The sequence below is a fragment of the Diadema setosum genome, chromosome 3 (genome assembly GCF_964275005.1).
Source record: "Diadema setosum chromosome 3, eeDiaSeto1, whole genome shotgun sequence".
Taxonomy (NCBI): Eukaryota; Metazoa; Echinodermata; class Echinoidea; order Diadematoida; family Diadematidae; genus Diadema; species Diadema setosum.
In genome coordinates, this window is record NC_092687.1 from 42913091 (window position 1) to 42928029 (window position 14939).

A 14939-nucleotide genomic window follows, 5' to 3' on the forward strand; every position below is an offset into this window, starting at 1 on the left:
TATAACAGGAGTCCACTGTATTATAATATATAAAACGAGGAATGTTGGCTCTCGCGAATTTTGCAAGACCAAGATTCGTGAAATTAAAATGCACATGAAAGTTCTGGTCTACACTATACGCATTGAATGTCAGAGGCAACTCGCGAAAATATTATGTTTGATAGAGTATAACATACGCTGGGGTGACAAGACCTTGTATCTACAATTTTGGTGAAAATGACTTTTAATGATTAATGGTCAGATAATTGGTTAAGTGATGTCCTGTCCAAATCCTAGAAGTCTTACCCCAAAAATGAAGCCACCACGGCATGTCAAAGGAATGTCTATCCTATTGGGTACAGTGCTTTGGCTGCCATGTTTTGTTTTTTTTTTGTTTTGTTTTTTTTTTTTGCTCTCCTGAACGTTTGACATTCTGTAGATACGAGGTCTTGTTGCCCCAGCGATGATATATAACCTGTATATACAGTACCTACATTGTATCCACTTTGTATCAGAATAGATATTGACTAGCTTTTTTCTATGGTGACCCACAAAGGAAAATATCTAATAGATGTAGTGCTGCTAAAGAAGGCAAAAACAGAAAGAGCTACAAATGTATTTTGAAACTTTAGGTGCCCAATCACGCCACCAAAAGATATGCCTCTTGAAAGTTGGTGATGCGGGACATCAGTTTTGAATGGCCCCTTGCCAAACGCCAAAGACGAACCCTGCATATTCTTATCTACTTTTGTACAATTTTGCTGTAAGAGTGAGACAGTGCAGAACCATGCTGTCAAAGGGAATCATTTTGTGTTGTTTCCATGGAACAATCATTCTTTAGATTCACTGGTTTATTGCCACTTAGTCTACTATCAGATGTTCTACTTCCCACTTCGTCTATAAACACCATTACAGCTAAACTCATTCTTGGTCTACTATCGATTTTATCTAATTCCCGTTTGGTCCAATATTCTCACTTGGTCTAAAGCCCATTTTGGCTATTCATTTCGTCTAATTACCAGATCGTCTAATTGCAATTTTCTGTCCTTGGACTTTTTCCAATTTTGGCTAATAAACTGTGGGTATTAGACAAAATGGGCATAGCCCATCTGGAAGTAAGCCAACTGGTAATGAGGCTCAGTGGCAAATGGACTAAATGATCAATAGACGAATGGTTGTAGACGAAACGGGGTTAGACCATGTGGGTTGAGACTAAATGGCTATTAGATGAAGTGGGAGTAGACCAAATGATAGATCACCAATGGACTGGGTCGGAGATGACAACACAGAATAGTGTCATCTTTAGCTAACAAATCAATGTTTTGATTTGTTTACTGTTTGTTTGTTTTGGGTTTGTTTGTTTTTTTAGAAAGGGAGCTGATGAAAGTCAAAGTGGCAACAGAAAAGTAAGTGTTGAAATAGCGCGTGTAAATCTGTTTTTTATTTTCTCTCTCTGTTTTTGTTTTTCGTTTTTTTTTGTTTTGTTTTTCGTTTTGTTTTTGCTTGTCGGCTGGTTATGTGTGTGTATGTGTGTGCTTGAAGATGTGCACACACACACACACACACACACACACACAAATACCGTACAGTGGAAACTCAGTATAACAAGATCCTTGGGAACAAGATAATCTGTTCTTCATGTCAGGTATTTTGTTATATGAGGAGTTGATAAACACTTCAAAATAGAGGGGAATGAATTCATTAGGACTGGAGAAATTAGTTTATGTACATGTATATGGGTATTTTGTTATACGGTATCAGATCTCTTTATATCGAGTTTGCAATGCACTACATAAGCTCACCCCGCTTTCTTCACTCTCCAATAATTTTCTCTCTATCCTTTTCCTTTTGTTCTCTTCCTTAATTCTCTCTCTCTCTCTCTCCCCCTTTCTCTATCATCAATCAACTACTGGTACCCTGCAGTGCAGCCATCCACCACTTTAATAAAGGGATGGTACAGGATTGGTGGAGATGAGAATTGGGCTTTTAACTTTTTGCAAGATACCAAGAAAACACTTATGATATAGTACAGAGCATACCCTTTTAAGAGGAATTCAAAGTTTATTTGATGAAAATTGGGTTTGGAATGACTGAAACATCCAAACTAAGTAAAACAAAGTAATCGTAATAAAGTGTGGGTCCCACACTTTATTATTACAATCGGTCTTTTTTGGATATCTCAGCCATTTGAAAACCATTCATCAAATAAACGGTAAATTCCTCATAGAATTACATGCTCTTTCATATTTCATAAGAGGTTTCTCATTCTTTCAACAAAAAATGTTAGAAACCTGAAATTATGTCTCAATCAACACTGTACGATCCCTTTAACCCTTTGTATGCTTTGAGTACTGTTTGTCACAGAAATCCCCATAGCATTGTACACACTGTCCAATGTCCCTGGCACGGAATTGGTTACTGTATATGCCATATATTTGAGAGTCTAATTTTTCGCAAATCAGGACTCCTCAACAATTTCGCGAGTGGTTAAATTAGTGATTGTGGAGGACGGTACTGAATGGAGAAATGTACGCGTGCATGTCACATTCATGGCCGGGACGAGATGTGATATGTTTGTATGTTTTCAATAATTTTGCAGATAGCATGCAGCTTGCAAATTTTGCGAAATTAAACTCCTCCCAAAATATTTGGCGTATACAGTACCTAAACTCTCTATCACCACCCATGTTCTCCACATGCTCAATGCTGCGCTATTCACAGGACAACACCAGACAGTACCACATACAGCATTATATACCATGTTCTGCTCTCGTATTTATTGGCGTTAATTGGTTCCTGATTATGCATTTTGATTAAAAAAAAGAGATGAAATTCTGTTTTTGTGTTTGCAACGTACTAAGTTCATGGATTTTGCAATGTGCAGAACAAAAGATGTGGCCATAATTTCATACAATGGAACCAACCCACATTAAAATGTCTAAAAAACCTGGTCTTTTGACAGGAGATTGTACTTACAATACAGTGAGACGATCATTGCAAGATCTTCTGAAACAAAAATTAAACTAAATATCTGAAGACTTTACACACATCGTGCATTTCTCCTCCATCGAACTCACACAAAGTTTGTTTTTGCTATAGAAGAGCATGAAACATCAAAAATCCCTACAGTTTCTTTCTTTCTATTACGTGAAAACAAAAGCTAAAGAGAAAGTTGAACGAACTGAGAATTGACGTGCATGGTCTAACGTTGATTCTTCCATAGAAATCTATGTGTTGTGCAAAGCAAAACTTGTGATCTCATACCAAATGGTACACATTGTACAAATGTACACCTTAGACTGCAATGGTACAATCATATGATTATAACAAAAACTCATGGTTTGTAAAAAAAAAACCAACAAAAATCTAAGGATGGTGAAAAAAAAAATTATTACAGAATCAGCAGTGCATAATTTCTATGATATTTTCCCTTCTAAAGTGATAAACAAACAAAATTAGCATATATTTACAAACATGTATGCATGGTGACCTACATACATTACTGGTAAACATACAAAAATGTCTCATTCTGCCTATCAAAATACATTGTACATACAATTTACCATGAAGCTTTAATACATTGTAGTTGTACATATAATTTATCATGAAGCTCATCTTCTGAATACACACATACACACATACACACACACACACACACCTTGCTTCATTTTGCAATCTTTAAACAAAGAAGAGAACTATATCAGCTTTACAGACATACAAAACTTGCAGTCCTGTTTACAGTCTAGCATCATTGAAATCATTTACATTACGGTCAGAGTCAAAGCAAAACCGTCTTTGAAATTTTACACAACTCTCTTGAATGGAGACTACCAAAGAGAGAGAGAGAGAGAGAAGAATGAAGGAAGAGAGAGGGACAGATGAAAAGAGGAGAGAGAGAAAGGAGAGAAGAGGATAGAGGCATAAACCTGCCACAAGCCACAATAGTCTTCAGGAAAATAACAACAATTGAAAACTTCTGCAAAAGAACGCAGTAACAGCATGTACAAAATATACAGCGGTAAGTTCCGACTTTCACACAAAAATCACACAGCTTCATCTATAGCATGACAAACTCGTCATTCTTGTCAAACAGCTCGTCGCTGCATTATAATCTACAACAGATAGAATCTCAATCTTCTATATTCTATCTTGGAGCCATATACTACAATAAGTAGTTGCAGTGTACATTACATGTTCACTGGCCTTTGGTAGGAATCTTTAAGTAGTTAAAATAAAAACAAAAACACTACTTGCTATTCAAAAGCAGCAAGCCATGAATGGTATACACACTCTCCTTGACAAAATGTACAATGCATACTAAAGTACTGGTGGTAGAACAAACGAACAGATGAAACACAAAATACAAATAAAACTCTCTAAAATATGCTCGCATTCAAATGATGCTCAGATCTCAAACCGGTCTCCTAGACTTTGGAGCACTCACAAAATCCCTTCGGATCTGCTCCAAAAACGCAGCTTACTGTTACATGGATATTCATAAAAGCTATATGCATCTGTCATGTGCAGCTAAATGATTCTTTCTCCCAATAACATACACCTGTACCACCTTCTCTTTCTCACTATTTAAAGCAAATAACTTAGTAATACATACAGACAAATGGATTACAGTGGACAAGCAGAACCTATCACAGTCAAACATCACTTAAAATCTTACAAGATTGTTTTCCCTCTTTAAAGTTCTCCCTCGCTACAAAGTAATCCACAGAAATGGTAGATACAGTGTGTGTGATAGCTACAATCATTTTTCTTGGAAGAGGTTCATCTGATTGGCTAATCTCTGATAAAAGCAAATTCTCTCGGACTGTAAGACTGCCGATACCCCATCTACTGAGAGTCAACGCCAGTCTGAAGAAGCCTGCAGAAAGCAGTAGGCGAAAGCTCACACAAGGTAAAAGATTTTTGATTGTGAACTAATGAAATTTGCTTTTATTAGCCACAATCATTGTTTGAACAGTTGGGGAATCATTACCCATGGACACCCCATCACTTCAAGGTCAAAGGAACCACCAATATTACTTTGTTGTAACTTGTGCCTTGTTAACTTACTAAAAAATGAGACAGCTACAGTAATAGAAAAATAGAAAATTGGTACATAGCACTGAGGTTGCCACATTCAAAGGGGCACTTCGTATAAAGTGAGATCCCTATAAGGTAAAGACTTGTGTCCTTTTTTTTCTTCCTTTTCCTCTTCTTTTTATTTTTGTTGCTGTTGTTGTTTGCAGGCTGTTGAGTCTGCTCTGCTTAACAGCATGGTGCAGTCCCGGTATGACAAACACAGATACAAAATTCTGGTTACAACAAAGAAGAATCCAGGCCCCAAAATTATGTGCTGTTTTATTTTTCATTTATTTGTGTGTGTGTGTGTGTGTGTGTGTGTGTTTTTCATCATTGTTTATTTGATCAGTTAAAATAAAATTTTGATAAAGGAAAGAAAGCTTATTCCACTCTGTCATTTCTTTCAATAACAATGAATAAAACTGGTGCACATGTACCCACTTTGGCAAGGATACAGTGGACTCCCATTATAACAAAGTCCTCGGGATCGGCAGTTTTCTTTCTTTATATCGAAATTTTGTTATAACCGAACAAATAAACAATAAAAAAAAAAGAGCGCCTAACGTTTTGGCCTGATTTTTTCACTTCATTGTAACCGGAATTTCGGATATAACGGGAGTGCCCTGTATATACAAATAACTTTTAATAATCTCCAGGAGCTTCTATAAGTTTTCAGGCTTTGCTGTCCTTTTCTTTTGTCCTATCATTATTCATTTATTTTCAATAAGTAGATAAGTCCTGATGGCTTTTTATCGATTGTAACAGTGGTGTACAGCGTGTAAATGTGAGCATACAAGTTTATGAACGTGCCAATCTACTACAGTGAAGGCACTGTGAAGTCTTACAATGCATGAACTACAGAGGGCGCACTACAATCAAACATCCGTGCCATCATGGAAAGTTGGTCGCCGCAAGCTGAGGTTGGTCAAGCATTGCCATTTCATTGTTGGGATTTTGCACATCCACCAGTGCGAGGAATGAAAACTGCCAAAAAAGCATAAAACTTTAGACACGTCAGCTTTGTACATCATCTCAGCTTGTTCAAAAATAATCACGATCATAATTACAACATGTTAAATCATTCTGGAAGATTTAAAAAAAAGGTTTTCAATTTGTCTCAATTGTGCAGCATCAAAGGCCCCACCTCCATCTGGATATTGTGTGGCAATGACGGACCAACCTCCAGAACCTGTTGAACTCTTTATGTGCCATGGTGGAAACCCTGTGTGCCACATTATTCTGAGACATTAGCGTAGTCATGCTTTTGCAAGTATTCTGTTTTTGTTTTGTTTTGTTTTGTTTTTGTTTTTTAAATATATGCAACTTTTATCGATTTCTGATAAGCTGGACATGTAGTGAGCAGAGTTGTGAAGAAAATGCCAAACTTTGCTTTGATGTAAATTACATGACAAATCTATGATTGTTTTTCTTTCAAATGACCAGTAGCTATATTATTGTACAGGCAAGATTTTTGCACACAAAACAGTGACACAAAATAACAGTAAGCAACACAGTTTGCTAGTCAATCATCACATAAAATGCAAGCTATATGTGAGAGGAAGGGAATCGTGATAAACGCTTTCATTGTACAACGGCATTTGGCGATTTATTGATCGGTTTGGGAGGATTTGTGCATTTGAGCAGAATATGCTAAATTGGCATGCCGCCGACTGAGTAGGGTGTGTGAACGTGGCACATAAAGAGTTAACTGGCAGAGAAGCTTTGTGGTGTGGGAGTGCACAATGCGAGTTGGACAGCACACAAATCTTTATGTGTGGGACAATGACAGTGCTACAGCTAGAACCAAGACAAAGATGTACCCTTCAGTTCCGCATGCAACAAATGTGACCTTGGGGGGGGGGGGGGGGGGAATCTTCATTTATACTTCAATCCTTGTGGAAATTAAAGAGAATACTCCTAGGTAATGTGATATTCAAGGCCATTACTATTAGGGATTAGACTGAAGAATATACACATCTTGATTCATTTCTATTTTTTTTTTTTCAGGAAGACAGCAAACAAAATCATATTTCCCCACAGCAACATAAGACATTCTATCAAAATGCAGCTACTATTTTCTGTTGATGAGTTTAACTGCCAATCAAATTATCAAAGCAGAAGACAATTTTGACAATGATGAACTTGAGATCACAGATTTATCTTGAAACCACACTTTTCTATGATCTGTACTAGTATGCCTATTTGCTATAACATCAGAGAGAAAGAAAGAAAAAAAACACAACAACATAATGATGACTATTCATGGTCCCAATTTGAGGGATTAAAAGAAAATGGCACCAAATTTCTTTGGAAATTAATGCTCTCGTCCCACTGAATACAATATCACATAATATATCTCTAACATTTCTTTTATCAGTTTGTGTAACCATCTCCTTGTATTCCAACCATTTTGGGTATAACACAAGACTGAATAACTTAAATACACACACATATATTGACACACTGAAAAAAAAAAGAGACCTAGAAAAAAGTGATGGGCCATTGTTACAATCCATAACTGTGAATACCATCCACAATCTGTTATGATGAATACATTGTCTTCAAGGGGTAAGTACTGTTTGATGTCTACACAAAATTAGAATACTCTTGAGCTAAAAATTTGAAGTTGTTAAATTTTCAACCCAAAGAGATGTACAAGTGGTATTTCATTTTGAATAGTGGAGGTTGACGGTGCAGTGAGTAGAATACATGAAATTGCAGCCTAAATTTTAAGCGTGTTATGAATCCTTTACGTATGGCAGATCATTATGAACAATTCATGGTGCAGAGGGGAAAAAAATAAACACTGCAACATTTGTGCCAAGATATACTTAGATTAGATTCAAACTCTGGAAGAGATAAGCTAAACCATTTTTAGGGGAGTCACAACACAAACATGTTCACAAGACAGACCCTAGAGGGCAGCAGACTGGACATAAAACAATAACAAAATATGTAATATCATCAATTAGAAAACCTTACTTCACAACATGTTTTTCCACTGCACCAATTTCCATGTTTTATTCCCCACCTTTTCACATCGCTATGTCATGTGACATTCAAAAGAAACTGCCTTCCTCCTTTAGAGTAACTTTGCGCTGATAAAAAAAAAAATTATAAAACAATTAATCCACACCTGAATACTACTATAGCAAGAATACAATCAAAAAGCAAGACACAAATGATGTCATGACGGAGGGAGGAAGCCAGGGTCCGTGAATTGGATCTCGGATCTCGTGGCCGCTTTTCTCTACACCCATGAGTCCCCGGCCGGTTCCCCGTCCGCCTCCAAGTGGACGTTGCCGCCGGCGCTGTAGTCGTGGATGCTGCCCGCGGTGCTGTAGTCCCGGTAGTTGCCGTCGTACTGGTCCTGCGGCGGGGCGGCACTGCCGATTCGTATGGAAGAGTAACCACTGTGGTCTATCTCTGGTTCGGGCACCTGTTGCCATCATGGTGGAGTGAAATCAAAATTCGAGTTTGTTTACTTGGGACACACACACACACACAAAAAAAAAAAAAAAAAAAAAAAATGATGGCGGGAGGGAGATTACCCTTACAGAGTGGAAGAAACCCATTTTCACTTTAAGGTGTTTTCTTATTTAAAAAAAAACCAACAACAACAAAACAAAACATAAAAACAACAACAGAGCAAAGTTACAAGCATACAATTACAAAGAAACACAAAGAACAAATGTGTCATTAAAATCTAATATTGAAGAAACATGACTGACAAATCAAAAAGGAAAAAAGTCAAGGTTTCACTGTTGTTGGGTTTTTTTTTCACAAAATGGAGATACAAGTGACTCCAATTATAACAAAGCCCTTGAGGACATAAAATGATAATTTTGTCATAGCCAAACAATACTGAAATCTATATTTTAAGGATATTATACAGATATATTCAGGGCATGAGTTTTTTTTTTCTTTGTTGTTAAATGTATTCACGTAGACTTTACTACTCTTGATTGAAATGCCTGAAACAAACAATGAATGAATAATGGGAATAGGGTATATATTATAAACATGTAAAAGAAAAAAAAGAAAAAAAAGAGAGAAACAAACAGCCAAATAAGTATAAAACTACATGATTGAATACAACCATCATTTTTGACAATAGGATAGAATAACTGCACTGTCGCTCACCCGTCCATAATTTGAGACGCCTCCCATTGTTAGCGTTTTCCTACCCGTGGTGGCGTAGGGATCTTCCTGGAAGTCTCCCATGGGTTGCATGGAGATCTCCTCCCCGGGGATGCTGCGATCATCTACAAGTCTCTCTAAACGGAGTGGGGGGGGGGGGGGGGGGGGTGGGGAGGGGGAGCATTTGGAGAGAAGGCACCAAAGGTTTGTTTATATTTGTCTGTCTGTTTGACTGTCTACTGCCATCCATCTACAACACGTCTCTAATGAATGGCAAAAGATCCACTAGAACCTAATGGAATAACTTTCAATGAAATTTCATCGCTTATCAATCTGAAGATAATCCAACGCACATCTTTCCCTCCATAGAAAGGTTCCAGTTCAGTGGTTACTCCTGAATAAATCCTGTCTTAATATTAATTTTTCTTTTCCTTCTCTCATGTAATGTTAATCTTTATTTTCTATAACAGTACTGTCAAGTAAATGCTAAAAAATTAATAGTTCGATAGATATGGCAGTATCTCAGTATCAGCACCCTTTCTTTGACTTTCTTTTTTTTTTTCAATTGCAAAATGTACCTCTGTAAAGCTCTGTTGCACATTCAAACACTACTTCCAACACATCAACTTAAACCCGTTGAGGACGGACTGATTTTGCTATAACACACATTTTCCATAGACACCTACGGGTTAAAATCAAACAAAACTGCAACACTCTGGCAAAAGGTAGTAGGTGACAAATATACTAACTCTGTCACATACTGCATTTGTAGTGTACATGGGCATTTCTGCGCCAGGTAATGACGGCTTGATAGAGAAATCTTTGTGTACATGTAGTCATAGGCCCGAATACACGTAGGTGGTACAATTGAAACCATGGTTTAAACCATGGACAATTTGCACGGAGCGCCAAGTGTCGCATGCTCTATTTCGTTATGAAATCAGTCATTTCGTTGACGAAATGATCATTAACAAAATGACTGATTTCGTGACGAAATAGGCCATGCGACATTGGTGCTCTAGCTGTGCAAATTGTCCACTGTTTAAACCATGATTTCAATTGTACACCTTCGTGAATTCGGGCCAGAGTGTCTCTGCTGAAGCTGGGCAGTCATGTGGAGCAAACATTAACCTAATGAGAATGAGCTGATTATACTTTAAACACATATTTCTCATAAACACCTGCCCAGTACACTTACACGTAGGACTAGTCTTCAACTGGTTAATGCTGCACATTTTCTCTTTTATTTTTTTATTTATTCTTTTTATTTATTTTCCTTTTTTTTTTTGGATGATGTGTCACTTCTTCACCTTTGCCAGAGTAAGACAGAAAAATGTTAATGGCGGGTAAAATTTGCTTTGATCTGTTTGTTAGGAAGCTTTGACCCTGGGAATATTATACACCTGAAGTCAATTCCATATATCAGATTACAAAATGAAAATGTTAAATGACTCTGATGTAAACATGAATTAATAACAAATCAAATAAAATCAAGAATATGCATGCTGTATTGAAAAGAATAATAATGTTATCAACAAAAAAGGCTAATCCCATAAAGTATTAGCATGAAGAATGAAATACAACCAGAAAATATGAGCACAAATAAACTTATGAATTTCTGCTCCTCAGAATTTAGAGAGGAGTAGGTAGAATCTCAATACTTTATACATTTAATCAGATCCTGTACCACTGAAAGTGATCTGCATCCTTTGTGGAATGCCCCCCTTTGTGCAGAAATGAAACAGTCAGATATCACAGAAATAACACTGAGCACAGGGTCATTCCATTTTATGTAAAGGGGTGGGGGAGGGGGAGGGCAGGAGGGGAAGGGAAATACACTGAGCACAGGGTCATTCCATTTTATGTAAAGGGGTGGGAGGAGGGAAGGAGGGGAAGGGATGTAACACGAGCACAGGGTCATTCTATTTTATGTAAGGGGAGGGGGGGAGGGACGGAGGGGAAGCACAGGGTCATTCCATTTTTTAAATGAGGGGGAGGGGGATGGAGGGCGGGGGAGTGAAATGGAGGGACTGCATACCTTGGCTGTTCATGGTGGATATACTCTCCCGAGTATAGGGTTCTAGACGCTGGATTAGATCTTCCTCTATACACAGAGCAATGAGAGGGTATGGCAAGCATTAGGCGAAAAAAATATTAAAAGCAAGGTAGAAGGGGGAGATGAAAGTATGTCTAGTGCAGCATTGGTCCACATTTTCAGCATCAAGTTCTCTGGATCGTATTTTCTTCTCTGTTTTTTTTTTTTTTTTCCTTCAGAGTTAATTTCCAAGTTAATTTTGTCAGGAGAAAATTCACCAAAAACATTGCGGTTCATCAAAATAGTCTGTCAATGTTCTCTCTTTATTATGATTCTAATCTTCACTTTTTATTCTCTTCCTTTTGAGAATATCTCGTTATTATTTCTTACACAGTGGTTACTGGAAAACGGAAAAGAACAAGAATGTTACTCCATCAACTAGTCCAGCCAAAGAACATGCATACAATGTTCACACCATGTGAACGAATACTACACAATACATGCAACTTTTCAGATATTCACCAGGCAGTATTATTGTGAATATACTTCATAACACTTGTTAAATGCAGCAGCAAAACTAAATATAAAAGGGCAGATCTGAATAGTGGAACATAGAGTATGTCATAAGAAAGCAAGGATGTATCTGGAAGCAACCTTCCTTGGCAATACATTAGCTGCCATCTCGTACTGAAGTTTTTGTTCTTTTTTCATTTTTTAATTCACATGAGAGATTGTGCTGAAAAAAACAAACAAAACAAAACGAGATAAAAGAGGGCACATTATTCTGAATGTATTACTGGAAGGTAATGTCATGATGAAATTTGTGATGATCCAATCAGATAGATCAGTTAAGAAGTTGGATTCTGAATCCAAATGGTACAATCAAACCTGTCTATAGTGGCCACCTGCTCTATACATCCATGCAAAAAATCCCCCAAGAGGATTTTTACATGAAAGATTCTGTCCATAGTGGTCATCTGTCTACAATGGCCATTTTTCTTTTTTTCATCTCCTTGGGTGAGTGGCCTCTATAGACAGGTTTGACTGTATTTCAGTGTTGGATAAACTTGTCAAGAAAGGCTGCTCCCTTCCCTCAGTTCATTCAGCCAAATGAACGACATATATATGACATAATTACACATGTGCATGTCAAATAAACAATTCATAAACATGCAAATTAATGAATACACACTCTACATGCCTTTCGTGCCATTTAGGGGATATACACCTGTATGTACATATTAAAGTCAATACTAAAATGCAATGTTATTTGTTAGTCTTGGCTATGTAATATACATGTATAAGATAGTACAGTAATCAAGATTGAAGTCAGTCACAACTCTTCAAGATAGTGCCATGCAAAAATTATTATGGCTGTGGCCATTGACGGCCTAAACTCATAATATCTGTGAATAGTGAACGTTCCGTGCTGGTAATTTCATAACCTTACAACAATGTGTGCATTTTATAAAGATGGGTATCTGTTACGCATCCTCTGAAGAGACACAGTATAACTTAAGAAGGTTCATGAAACCTCCGTCTTGATCTGACTAAATATCAATAAAAGAGAAATAAAATTTCTCTCAGATAACACAGCCAAAGTATGATAATTCACAGCATTTATGATTTGTATGGCGCAATATATCTCTCCAAGAAAATAAATAAAAGATGCAGATTTTTTTTCTAGGAGAGTTAGTAAATGAATGTCTGGTGAAAAGAAAAGAAAAGAAAAAGTCTTAGGTGAAGCTTTGAAGTGTTTGAGATAAGCAACAATTAAACCGTCTTATTAAATGCTTTCAAAATTTGAAGCTAAGAGAGTAAGAGAGAAACCATTGCTTGTAATACTAAATGTGATCAGCAAATGAAATAATAAAATCTGACCATACGCCATAATTTGAAAGATTTTTTGGTTGCAGATTTGGAGAGGATGTCCTGTCAAGGACATTGCGCTGTGATTATTCTTTCAGGTTGATATCTATGGCATTGTATTAAAAGAAAGTGATGTTGGAATTGTATGTGGACAACTTGCTGAAAAGCAATAGTGCATTAAAAAGACAACAAGCAAGTTAATTACCCTTAGGAGCAGTGATTAAAGAAAAAAAAATGTTTGAGTTATCACATTTGATGCATATGTGTAGGCCAGTTGCATCACAAAACATCCTACTATATAAACATTTTGCATTTTGCTATAAAGCCTAAAATGTAAGGAGATTTCACTGTTTTTCTCAATAAACCATAACTGTAGCAGTTTAGTCTAGAAACAATTTCATTGTCAATATTGTTCACATTTTGCATATTCAACAATTCTACTTATAACATTGCTTATCATGATTAGAATTTTAACATTGATTGTTTCTATCCCTAACTCGCATTTTATAACTATTTTGAAGCACTAAAGCCGGGTTTTTGTTCAATCTGCAAAAGGTGAATTATGCCTCTCATATTTACTGCAACTGATTGACCAAAACAGAAAGAAAAAAAAAATCAGTCAAGTTCGTCAATTTCAAGGTTAATTGCAAAAGGGGATAAGAAAAAAAAAAAAAACAAGAGACCCGCGGGTCTAGCGCTCACCTGAGTATCGCAAGTTCACCTTTCACGCAGTCACTAATCTAAATTATTCATAGCTCTACTAAAATTTGACCAGGCATTCTCAAGTAGAAGATGAAAATGTATAATAAAAAAAAGGGCCCCCAATTTTTTAAGATTCCTTAATTTGGGGGGATTGAGGCCCCCTGGGGCCCTCTGGGTGGGACATGGTGCCCATTTTGATAAATTGAGATCCTGACCCCCTAGGGATGCTACCTGCCAAGTTTGACGAAAATCCATCATGAGGTTTTCAGGAAGACGATGAAAATGTACAATTCAGGCCCCCATTTGGACCTTCCCAATCCCCCCCCCCCCCCCATCCCCAAGAGGGGCACCCCTGGATCTGCTATGAACAAACTTGAAACTACAGTCATTAATGTACACACTCATAGTATTATCTTAGCTCTATAACTTCTGATTCTAGAGAAGATTTTTAAAGATTTCTTCATTTTGAGGGGTTTCGGGCCCCCTGGGGGCCCCCTGGGGGCCCCCTGGGTGGGGCATGGTGCCCATTTTAACAAATTGAGATCCTAACCCCCTAGGAATGCTACCTGCCAAGTTTGGTGAAAATGGGTCATGGGGTTCTCAAGAAGAAGATGAAAATGTACAATTTAGGCCCCATTAGGACCACTCCCCACCCCCCTCCCCTGGGTCCCAAGGGGGGCACCCCTGATTCTGCCATGAACAAACTTAAAACTACAGTCATCAATGTACTAACTCATAGTATTAACTTAGCTCTATCACTTCTGGTTCTCGAGAAGAAGATTTTTACAGATTCCTTAATTTTGGGGGGTTTGGGCCCCCTGGCGGCCCCCTGGGTGGGGCATGGTGCCCATTTTAACAAATTGAGTTCCTAACCCCCTAGGGATGCTACCTGCCAAGTTTGATGGAAATCGGTCTTGGGGTTTTCAAGAAGAAGATGAAAATGTAAAAAGTTTACGCACGACGGACGACGCACGACGGACGACGCATGACGGACGCCGGACGAAGGGCGATCGCAATAGCTCACTTGAGCCTTTGGCTCAGGTGAGCTAAAAAACAGGAAAAGAACTTTGAACACTGATTTTTTCTTCTTTTTTTTTTTTGCATATAACTATTTAATGTCTATTATAGATATCACGAA

General features: G+C 37.5%; 1 protein-coding gene across 1 annotated transcript in view; it reads right to left on the minus strand.

The window, feature by feature from the left end:
* Positions 1-8174: 8174 nt before the first annotated feature.
* LOC140246887 (uncharacterized) overlaps positions 8175-14939 on the minus strand; it is a 57553-nt gene continuing 50788 nt past the window's right edge. The window contains exons 24-26 of the mRNA XM_072326211.1: positions 11234-11299; positions 9199-9332; positions 8175-8494 (exon numbers count right to left, since the gene is read on the minus strand). Coding sequence (XP_072182312.1) covers positions 8306-8494; positions 9199-9332; positions 11234-11299 — 389 coding nt within the window. The 3' untranslated portion in view covers positions 8175-8305. The remainder of the gene's footprint in view (positions 8495-9198; positions 9333-11233; positions 11300-14939) is intronic.